General features: G+C 39.0%; 1 protein-coding gene across 1 annotated transcript; it reads right to left on the reverse strand.

Moving 5' to 3' along the window:
* Positions 1-11: 11 nt before the first annotated feature.
* trmt6 (tRNA methyltransferase 6 non-catalytic subunit) lies at positions 12-11820 on the reverse strand. Its single transcript, XM_026944664.3, has 11 exons — positions 11502-11820; positions 9694-9827; positions 9483-9592; positions 8346-8437; positions 8171-8254; positions 7944-8068; positions 6062-6366; positions 4634-4719; positions 2645-2747; positions 2454-2540; positions 12-451 (listed from the first exon to the last, which is right to left on the reverse strand). The coding sequence occupies exons 1-11, from the start codon at positions 11609-11611 to the stop codon at positions 272-274; spliced, it is 1416 nt and encodes a 471-aa protein (XP_026800465.3). The 5' UTR covers positions 11612-11820; the 3' UTR covers positions 12-271.
* Positions 11821-12193: the final 373 nt, after the last annotated feature.

Below are 12193 nucleotides of genomic sequence, written 5' to 3' on the forward strand. Positions count from 1 at the left end.
ACAATGCTATATTTCCATTAATGTCACATTTTATTAGCAGCTCACTACTACAATGGCTGGTGAAACTGCAGTTATTCACACTCATGGTGCGTAAATAAAAGCTGTTAAATAGCTCCTTGATGAAAAACTGGCCCTTAGAAAAACAAAAATAAAAGAGCATATGTACTAATAAAGACCAGCAACTTAAACAGGTATGTAATATAGGATTTCTCCATGGAGAGGGAGTAATTTGGTTTATTCTCATTAAAACAAATTCGACCAAATAAAAAGGCTACGCAGAACTGTTACTCAAGCTGCTAATCTCATCTAGCTTGATCCTCTTAGCAGCTGGTTCGCCAGTTTTTCGTGGAGCTCCTGATGTGGCGGCATCTGCAGAGACTGTGATTCCAGACAGCAGATATCCTCCACCCCCGCTCATCAGCAGCACTGGATGAGTTCTATTGGGCAAAACCTGGAGAAAAATTTATAGCCTTTAGATTTTATAGATTTTATTCAAATACATGTACACAAGTAAATACATATATACAAATAATATATACAAATATCTAAACTAAAATATATTAAGCATATTATTCCAAAAGTATATTCAAGCACAAACTACCAAAAATATAAAATGACTGTAAAAAGATACTGTCAGTAGCCCATCTGTTGATAAGGATCAATTTTCAGCCTTCCTTCTATCCTACCCATCAATGAAAAGTTGACCAGTTGACCAGATATTTTTTGGCATTATTCCAAAGTCCTGTCGGTATGATCTGTCCACTCAGCCACCATTTTGTCAGTGCTTCCAGACAGTCATAAAAGACCAGACTCCTACACTCCTATGGTCATAAGTATGTGGACATCTGACCATCACACCCATGTGTCGTTCTTCCCCAAACTGTTGACACAAAGTTGGAAGCACACAATTGTATAGAGTGTCTATACAATAGATTTTCTTTCACTGGAACTAAGAGGCCCAAACCTGTTCCAGCATGACAATGCCCCTGTGCACAAAGCAAGGTCCATAAAGGCATAGTTTGTCAAGGATGGTGCGGAAGAACACGAGTAACCTGCATACAGCCCTGGCCTCAACCTCACTGACCTCATCACTTTTGAGGTGAAGTGGAATGCTGAATGTGCACCATGCCTTCAGTGCTCTTGTGGCTGAATGGGCAAATCCCCACAGCCATTTTTTTAAAAACAAAATCCAGTAGAAAGCCATTCCAGAACAGTGGAGGCTGTTACAGCAGCAAAGGGGGGATCAATTCCATATTAATGGCTATGATTTTGGAATGAGATATTCATCAAGCACATATAGGTGTGATGGTCAGGTGTCCACATACTTTTGGTCATGTAGTGAATATTCTTGAATGGAGAAAGACCGATATACCAGAAATTGATTGACAATATGACGTTACAAACACAAATTTGAAATGGCTGTTAAAAAAATTGGCATAAATAATGTTAGGTCTTCGCTTCCTATAACATGACAAATAATATTTTTTGGGTCGTTCCTGCTACCGTGTATGTGCATTTCTTCCTAAGTAAAAGAACAAAGTGCTCGATATCCGTGTGTGTGTCAGTGTAAGAATCTGGCCAATCTTTTACAATCTTTTCTTCTTAAACCAACAAGGCAATCGGGTCTTTTCATTAAGGGGCAGAACTTATGTAATACAGTCCTCACGTTCATCTTTAAGCGCTGCCCAATTCATATTTTAAGCAGTGATCTGTCTCTACACACACTGTCTGATTATTCTCAGGGTTTTAAACACCTCATTGGCACTGCTGGATTGATATGCAAAATAATCCAGCCAACAGCAGTCCTGTAGTCAGAAACTAACACTGACAAACAACAAGAAGTCAAATAACACAAAGTGCACATTGAAAGAGAGAAGCTATATTATTTAACTGTAAACCTACAGAGTGGCAATTAGGTAGGTGTGTCTAATAAACTGTCCAAAATATAAAATATTATAAAATATGAAATATTAGAAGATTCTAGTATCAAAGTCTACAAATAAATTAAATCATAGATGTTTCATACATAATATTTCTAACCTTCCTTTTATGAATTCTGGACTTCTTTTTGAAATTCATTTCTTGTTTCTGATTTGATCATACACCTGAAATTTTTGTTGGTCAACTCAAATTAAGAGAGACAAATTTTTTAGCCACACCCATGCGATGAACAGTGTCATTCCACCCCAGTCAGAAATATTCTTGGAATTTTTGACGGAAAAACAAAATATAAACAAGAATTGCAAAAAAGAAAGAGAATTATTTGTCCTTTTTTTTTATTTGGACACTTAATATATTGTTTACTGATATAGTAATTGTGTTAAAATTTCAGAACAAAATTACTTCCATATTATAATATATAGCTATCATACTCACCATCACACTTTAAAATCATGTATACACCAAAATAGCAACTCTTGGTTATCCATAATAAAATTAACATTTTAAATCACCTGGTAATGCCTGAGCCAGGAATCTGTCAATTTGAGATTAATGGCTCCACCCTGCTCCCTGAGCTTTGTGTAACATTCAATTAATGGCTGTTTAAAAAAAAGCAGAGAGAGTTAAAAATTACAGCTTGTTCATCAGGGATTGTAATGCAAAGGCAGTATGTTTCTTGGCATATAAAAAGCATCATTTGTACCTCTCTGTACTGGCAATACACAACAAATGGTCTGGATGGTGCCACAAATCTGAGTAAACCCAGCAGCACAGGACAAGGGTGGAAGCGGCTGGCGATCACTAACCTAAAGAGAAAAATTCATTCAGCATTTCGACCATGCAAATTCAGCAATTCAGCACATCTCATCTTATGTACTACATAAAGAACCTGGCTGTTAAATATGCAGTTCAATAAAACAGCTTTACAGACATGAAATCAATACAATATGAGATTAGGCTCAATGAGACTTGGTGCCTCAAGATCAAAGCCAGCAATATATCACCACTGGATCATTAGGTTCTGTGGAATTGAAAAGTGCTACATTTTCACAACTTGAAATGACATCCAGAGGAGGGGTTGCATTAAAGAAGAAATTCCTGTCATTATTGTTCCTAATTCACTTGTTCGTCACGACCGGCACTCCTAATACACCCGTTCGTCACGACCGGCGTTCCTAATTCACCCATTCGTCATGACCAGCGTTCCTAATTCACAAGTTCATCACGACCAGCGTTCCTAATTCACCCATTCGTCACGACCAGCGTTCCTAATTCACAAGTTCGTCACGACCAGCGTTCCTAATTCACAAGTTCGTCACGATCAGCGTTCCTAATTCACCCGTTCGTCACGACCAGCGTTCCTAATTCACCCGTTCGTCACGACCAGCGTTCCTAATTCACCCGTTCATCACGACCAGCGTTCCTAATTCACCCGTTCATCACGACCAGCGTTCCTATTTCACCCGTTCGTCACGACCAGCGTTCCTAATTCACAAGTTCGTCACGACCAGCGTTCCTAATTCATCCGTTCGTCACGACCAGCGTTCCTAATTCACAAGTTCATCACGACCAGCGTTCCTACTTCACCCGTTCATCACGACCAGCGCTCCTACTTCACCCGTTCATCACGACCAGCGTTCCTAATACACCCGTTTGTCACGACCAGCGTTCCTAATTCACCCGTTCATCACGACCAGCGTTCCTAATTCACCCGTTCGTCACAACCAGCGTTCCTAATTCACCCGTTCGTCACGACCAGCGTTCCTAATTCACCCGTTCGTCACGACCAGCGCTCCTAATTCACCCGTTCGTCACGACCAGAGTTCCTAATTCACCCGTTCGTCACGACCAGCGTTCCTAATTCACCCGTTCGTCACGACCAGCGTTCCTAATTCACCCGTTCGTCACGACCAGCGTTCCTAATTCACCCGTTCGTCACGTCCAGCGCTCCTAATTCACAAGTTCATCACGACCAGCGTTCCTAATTCACCCGTTCGTCATGATTAGTGTCTCTAATTCACACAATTAGCATTGCTGCTGGCCTTTCTGAGTTTGTTCCACACACACTGCTAAATTTTCTGAGTTTGTTGTACATAAACTGCTAGCTTTTCTGAGTTCATCAAAACATTTCGCAGGACAACAAATGCTTGAACTGTCCACTGAAATTGAGAGGGTATAATCCTATGTTTTAGGCATTTAGGGCCAAAGTTTTCTAGCGAATAGCACAAAGCCATTTCTATCAAACTAACACATTGGTGGCAAAGAAGTGAAAGCACAAGTTTGGATGTTTCCATCTTTGAATTTGTTTGAATCTTTACAACCCAGTCTGTCAACATGACAGATCACAAATTACTGTAAGGTAACCTCTGACCCAAATACAACAACAACCAAATATAGCTTTAGAGAAAACAGCTCAATAAAAAATTAAGGCAAAAAAATATATTAAATATAAACTGAATATCATTTTTCACTTGACAATACAAATGAAAGTGCAATGACAGGAAAAGCTAAGCGATGCCCACAAGAAACAAAGTGAGGAAACGCTCTGCCATTTATTCCTAACGTGAATGTCAGGTTATTTAGAAATGAGGTTTTAACTACATGAAAGATCAGTCATGCTGACACATAAGAGCGCTTTTATTTTCCCTAACGCATTGCCTGGCTCCACATGGCTACGACACAGAGGACTCACCCGTCTGCGTTTCGTCCCTCCAGCAGTGCAGCAGCGGCAGCCAGCCTCTTCCTCTTCTCCTCCATCCTCGCCCTCTTCTCCTGTGCCTGGTAAAGAAAATGCAGCTCAGGTCAGCATGCAGCATTACACGTCAGTGCCTCATGCTGTCTCTAACCATGTAACCCGCATTTAAACCTGGAGAAGAACCCTTATTCGCAAAATTATCATAATAAACCCAGTGACGGTGTTTTCTGTTGTAAGCACAGGCTTTCCTTACAATCTGGAAAAACTAAAAACTAATTCATAAATAAAGCTAGTCATTAAATCACGATGTGCTATAACGATTAATTACAACAACTGCATTCCAAAAGAGACCTAATTCACCCGTTCATCATACTGAGCATTACGGGATGATGTAACAGATCTCCATTTGATTGACTTAGTGCAATGTGACCTCATGAGTGCACTGATTTACACATGTGAAATTACATTTTACTTTTTGTATCAATACAAATTATATTTGAGCTAAAACTATAACTATTATTGCAAAAAAATAGTGGAGTGGAGGCTCTTCTGTCTCTTTTTTGCCTTATTGACATACGCTGCAGGAATCTTGTTAAGCAGTTCATTCATATAGAGTTAAATAACTATAATTTCTTTGCTTCATTTACATGTACCCCAGTATCATTTGACAAAACTAAAAAAATAGCCTTATATGTGTTATATTTAAGTAGGCAATTCATGGTTTGGTTTATGTAGTTATTGTAATGCGTTGTTTATATGAAATCTTACAAGCACAATAATTCCCATTGCATAAAAACTATAAACTGACCATAAATCAGCATGAGAACATTTTTCTAGACTTTCCGGAAACAACCACAGTGTTTGATTGACAGGGCTACATTGGTGACAGTGAAAAGGCTGAGATGAGGTTTTCATTTTAGTTTTGGCCGAGCTGTAGCGTGAGGATGAGAAACTGCAATCACGAATGGAAGGATTGCCATTACTTTTTCAATATGGCAGAATCAGACCTGCTTAGACATTGAAAATGAAATGTCAAATGAACTTTGCATTTGCATTTTAATTTTGGCACCTATTGTACATTGCAAATGCAACTCAATTTGAATAATCTCAAAGTACGCACGTGCATAATGCAAATGCAATTGTTTGAATTAGCGTTTTGAATGAGCATTTTCTAATTTGAATTTGAATAAAGTCCAGAAAAAATTAGAATAATTAAATAAAAGGAACACAAAATAAGTATATTTAAAAAAAAATGTTGTGTCTTCATGCTAGAGAAAACAATAAATGGATTATTTGGGAAATAAAGTCTTAGATTAGCACTCACTGTATAATCTCTGTTATTATAATTACTTTAAGCTATAGAAATGCACATACATCTTGTAAATTTCTCATACACAGTGAGAAGTAGAGACTGCTCAGACTCACCCTCTGCTCACGCAGCTTCTCTCTCTCCTCCATCTTCTTGGCCTCGGCTGGGTCTGTGCTCACCTCCATGCTCTGTGACTCAGAGCTGCCTGAGGAAGGTGCTGCAGGCTGTTCGTCTGACTGTCCGTTATTTGCAGAGTCTGTGTCTTTCTCATCAACGTTCAGTGTTCCTGACAGCAGTGCATTCACCTTACACAAAGGAAATTCATGTAGTGTATCATGGAAGTGTGAAGGGAAGCCAAAGCTCTCCATGCCTGCTCTGACCGGTCCACCACCTGGATACATCTGGATCACTGAGCCATGGCCTTGCAGAAGGAACACAAACAAGAGAGAAGGTGGTGTAAACTCTGTCATAAAAAGAAACTGAAATCAGCCAAATTAAAACACTGAAAAATGGGAAAATTCAACCTAATCTGATGCTGATGTATCTACGTATAGTCACAAGTAACTATACAGCAAAGAAATGTTGGGTTGTTATTTTAACCCAGCTGCCGGGTTACGCATACTGGGGAGTTTCGATGTAATATTTTTTTCATTATTGGGTTAATTTGGTAACAACATATTGATTTAGATATCCAGGGCTCATGACAGCATTTTAAATTTTAACCATTGTGGTGATTTTTAGAAACTTCTATATCTTTTTCGTGATGTGAACTATATCTGTTCAAATGTTTTATGCTCGCATGAGAAGAAGCACCAATTCTCAAGGACGTGTGTGCGTGTGTGTGCGTTAGTCTGCCAAAAGACTTGCTTTATACTCTTATCACATAACAGAGATATGAGCAATAGAGGAATCTTCGTTAGCAAAACTTGAAGTTTTGAACTCCCTTTTCTCTGGTAAGCAGGTAAGAGAGAAAAATAACTATTATGGGAAGGAAGGAAGATTATGTTGATGAAGAATAACCTGTTTCCTATGACAAACAAGAAGGCGGATCTATGTTAATCGAGTTTGTTTTTAACCAATCATGTATTTTGCTCTTTGTTCTCTATATTATGAATAATTTATTTATGTCTCCATATATATCCATGTGCAGTCTGAAGTCCATTGTAGCACTCTGAGATAAGGTACTGTATGTACTGTAAGGTAAGAGTAGCAACCCGGGCTCGTGAGCAATTGCTGATTGAATAAAATATTTACTTGAGCACATTCTAGTGTTTGGTAGTGAGTTCTCATTTTACAGGTGAATTTCCACCACACCTTCCAGTTGTAACAAACATAACTTGCTGATTTGGTATACACTTTGCTGCTTTCCTTAAAATTAATATTATCGTGATATATCCTGTGCTGTTGACTGATTTCAGGTTATTAATGTCCGTCTCTTTAATATTCATAAAGAAATAATCTCATCCCAGCCGGTTACATAATGTTAAAGTTACATTGCTGTGCTATAAGAGGTATAAAACAGTTTAGGATGTGCTGTTATTGGATAATAATCAACTTTTGTGGGTGGTAACTGTAACTCTGTATTGGGCCGCATATCACACCACCCTGGTGTTGATTATTTTTCTACAACAGCACACCCCGAAGAGTCTTATAGTCTATTTCAAATATATTCATAGTTTAGAGAAAGTGCAGTGTGTTGCAGTGTAGAACAAAAGAAAAAAAAAAAAAAGAAAAAAAAAAAGCATAGCATTTGAATCAAATAATTTAAAAAAGACAATATTAGCATTAACTATTAAAATCAATCTTGTCTATAATGAAAAAGAAATTCCATTCAAACGTCACTGCAGATATGCTTTTTTGTGCCAATAAGTAAAGTATTAGTAGCATTGTATGTGAGTTTTTTAAAATTCATAATGAAATACTAATGTGCTGTTATGAATTACTTTAATATCACTTGCCAGTCACTATACAAATAAATCACAGGAAGTCTGCTCTTACCTCCCATTCTCTCCATAACAGAGCCGAGGACGAGTCCAGCGCATGTCTCGAACACGATGATCTTACTTCCTGCATGAATGTTCCCCAGAGTGAGCATCTGAGCCAAAGTGTCATATCTCAGGTGACTGCAGAGGAAATAAAATTACTATTAACAGAAAGTTACAAGCCATCCTACAGAACAGTAACAAACCTAAGGTTCATCTTCAAAGTTTAGTCTGAGGACATACCATACTTTTCCAGGTTCTCTGCCATGGTACATCATCGCCAGTATACGGGAGGTAGGCTTCAGGACTGTGATATTGCTCTCATACCTGCAGATACGTTAAAGTAGATTATAAGAACACCAAACAGGAAATTGTTCTTTTTATCAACCAGAAACAAGCCGTTCTTTTTTTTACTTACTTCTTCTTTTTCTTCTTGATGTATTTCTCCTGAGCAAATTCAGTTTTATCCCTGAATGTTGTGCTGTTGTTTATGAGCTGCTGAATTATTTCCTGATAGGCAAAAAAAAGTGACATAATGAAACACATATCTTGCAATTAAAACTCAAGGTCTAGTTCAATTATGGACAGTCAGCACTTACAAATAAGCAATGACTGCAAAAATGTAAGACCGTTATATTTACACTGCAGAGAAAATCTGATTTCTTTAATTCTGTTTAGGTTGTAATCACATTCGCTCCCATACAGATTGTTACTACACCAATGCAGGCAGGTGCACACTACGCAGATGAAAGGTAGCTAATGAACTACATACCCATGTGCAAATTACACCATGGATAACTTTTAACACAGGAGTGATGTCTAATAATGGCTCCTAACATATTTCGCATGGACAAAAAAAAAAAAAAAAAAAAGGCAAGAACAGATGGGTTTTTATACAAAGAAAGAAGACAGGCCAGCTCCTCATTGGTCTACGCTCAGTTACACTTCCCTTTGCCCTGCCTTCATTCAGCTTTGCATCTACATTGCTTTTGTTGGTACAGATTTTTAACAAAACAAAAAATACAAAATCTAGTTTCACTCTACAAACTGACCCAGAAGTCCAGAAATCAACTCATTCATTAATCTATAGTGACTTTATCCTGGTCAGGGTGGTCTGTCCTGGGAACACTGGGTGTGAGGTGGGAATAGATCCTGGATGGGACCCCAGTCTAATGCAAGGCACCTTACACACACACACCCATACACTCATGTACACCTGGGGGCAAGTGGACCTTAGCCAACCCACCTACTAGCAGATTTTTGGGAGGTGTGAGGAAACCGGAGAGCCTGGAGAAAACCCACACGATACAGAGAGAACATGCAAAACTCCACAGAGACAGTAACCCGAGCTCAGGATCAAACCAGAGACCCTGAAACTGTGAGACGGCAATGTGATCCACTGTGCCACATCGCTGCTGCCCAGAAATCCGAGGAAAAAATTTCAAATCGCATGCAAAATGTGACTTTTATGTGTTTTTTGGTTCAGACTGCTGAAATATGCCATCATCCGATTTCAGACGCCTGTCGCAACAAAATATTTAACTGCAGCACAAACCTGGCCCTTCATCCCCTGCTCTTTGAGCGATTCAATATCGTCTCTGGTCAGTTTCTGTGATTTGCCATCATCTACGATGTGTCTGTTATCTTGGCCTGCTTCTTTGGCCTCTGTGAAGAGAGAATGACAAACAATAAAACACAGCACGCCACTTTCTGACATTTATTACATAATTACACGTCACTTTCTTACACATTTATTACACAATCACCTGTGGAGTCGTCTCCAGTGTTTTTTGGCTTTCGTACACTGAGTTTTCCTCCAGCGTCCACTTCAAAAGTCGAACCGTACAGTTCCCCAATGGTAGCATCCAAAAACATCCACTGCTTCTCAAAAATGATCTTCCTGAGAAAAAAAAGTAGAACCTCTTTAATTGTAAAGTGTCGATAGTACAGTAAAATCCTTGCTTGTACGTTATCTCATTACAGACCAGTAACAACACAGACAAATACAGCATATAAGACAGCAAATGAGTGTTGTCATATTAATGACTCTGTTGCTAGATGTGGCAACTTTTTAAACTCCTTTAGTGACTTTTTTTTTTTTTTTTTTTTTAACAAAAGTCGTAGTGACAAATCTAGTGACATTTTGAGCTGGTTAGCGACTGTACTGCACTTGATATGACTCTCCAGCTCATATCATAGCTGTGAACTGAGAGGATCAGTCATCTCATCACCAGCCTGACTGAGATGCATTTGCACGAGCCAATGTTCCCAGCGACCAACAACCAATCACCATTATTTTTCAATGACCAATCACTGACTACCACTGGTGTGTCCCAACCGGAAACTTCTTTGTTTTAAACGCTCACCTCATCGATGCTATACTGACAAGTAATATAAGTGAGTCTTTCAACATTTAACCTTTTTCTTCATGTTTATTTTTGTTTTACTTTCTGTCATTGTCACTACTGTATTTTTAAACAGTTTTGTGTAATCCTATGCCGTCTTCCTGTTGGTGGCTTTTAGGTGAGTGCTGTAGCAGTAGTGTAGCACATGCTGAGATTAGGGATGGGTGATATAGACTTAAACCTATATCGTGATATTTCATGGTGTTTCTTTGCAGTAAATGACAATATGAAAATAGTAACATTCAAGACTTCTTTTTGGCCACAAGTCACATCAGCATTCAGTCTTGAGAGTCGTCTGATTCACATCTGATCTTCTGTATTCGAACCACTTCCACATTACGGATGAAACCTTTTCGGGGATTAATTCTTCGTCCTCGTCTAGGGTTGAAACTCCGCCTTCCGCCAACTATATTGTCAATATTGTGGGATGACAAATTCCTATCATGGAGAGGAACCGTACCAGTATATCATGGATGATATGATATGGCAAAGCCCTAGCTGAGATTTTAATCAAAATATTCTAACGCTGCCAGAACTTTGTCGCTGGATGTCTGTGGTCGCTAAATCAGCAGCCAGGGAACAGGTCACATTATGCGCTCCAAGACCACCGATGTCAACTCATGACCAAAGATTTTCCTTTACAATCAATCTGTGAATCTGTGTCTTCAGGAAACCTGCCTTCATTTGACATGCAAATGATTGCGACGTAACAGGAATGTACAATATGCAAATTAGGGTGTGACGTCATATGGTGACTTCTATCGACTTTTTGATCCTGCATTATTTACTTTCCCCTTAAAAGAGCTGGCAACACTGCAGGAAATAGAGACACTTCAATCAACAACAGACTATTACATACATAGAGGGACATACGCATGTTTGAGCATAATAACCAAAATCATATTAAGACACAGTAAAGGGCTGCGTTACTTTTAACGCAGACTTGGTGGTGAAATGCAGAAAACAAACATTATTAAAGTTTGTTGTGTATTTTGTTCGCCAGTTTGGCCAGCTAGCTCTATTGAGACTCAGACTGCAGCTGAGTCTCTGCGTAGCTAACAAACTAGCTGAAAATAAACACCAGTGTACCCTAGCTAGCAAAACTCACTAGACATGCCCAGCTCATTGTTAGCTCATGTTACTCACTGAAACACGAAAAAACTACTCACTTCTTGGTCTCCACCTGCACGGATTTGTAGACATCTCCTCTTTTCAAAACCACATAATCTCCTTCACTTATTCTGCACTCTACATCACTGCCCCCAACTGAGTCCGCCATTTACACCCTCTCAGATAATGCAGTAATAAGCGAATATTTCAGACGGAAGAACATCCAGTGAAAACTATTAACACCAGAAACATAACAACCATCAACCTAACAAATAAGGAGTCAGTGTACGCAGTGTATGCGAGACATATTCCACGTGCACACCGCCGCTTCCTGAAGCACAGGATGATTAATCGAGCGCACTGGAACGCTCAGGCAGGAAGGTAAGCTGATCACAGATAAACTGCTAATCCTCGATCGGAGAGCGCCCTCTGGCGTTTCTGAGCTTTTTAAGAACGTTGGTGTCAAATACACAAGTTTTCTTGTACTGTACAACGGCATTCTGGTTTTGCACGAATTCATCAGTAGATTTAAATAAATGAATTAATTTGGCTAGGTAAAGGAATGATTATTACTCTACCTGTACTAAAGAACTACCTACTGTATCATCCTGAAGTACTTCAATTAGCACTTACAAAAATGGCGGTGTCTTTGTGATTTTCTTACTATATTACCTCCCCAACAGAGTTTTTAGACTGATGGTGTTCTTATCTGTGACCTATTGACCCAGTATCAGGATGTATTTATTCATAG

Source organism: Pangasianodon hypophthalmus, chromosome 19, assembly GCF_027358585.1.
Source record: "Pangasianodon hypophthalmus isolate fPanHyp1 chromosome 19, fPanHyp1.pri, whole genome shotgun sequence".
Classification (NCBI taxonomy): domain Eukaryota; kingdom Metazoa; phylum Chordata; class Actinopteri; order Siluriformes; family Pangasiidae; genus Pangasianodon; species Pangasianodon hypophthalmus.

Excerpts from the sequence above, each read along its gene's own strand:
- trmt6 (XM_026944664.3), bottom strand. The coding sequence starts at position 11,611 with ATGGCGGACTCAGTTGGGGGCAGTGATGTAGAGTGCAGAATAAGTGAA. Across the intron at positions 8,069-8,170 it reads AGAGAACCTGGAAAAGTATG|TCACCTGAGATATGACACTT; the intron begins GTATGTCCTCAG and ends TTTCCTCTGCAG. Across the intron at positions 2,541-2,644 it reads TGTATTGCCAGTACAGAGAG|CCATTAATTGAATGTTACAC; the intron begins GTACAAATGATG and ends TTTTTTAAACAG.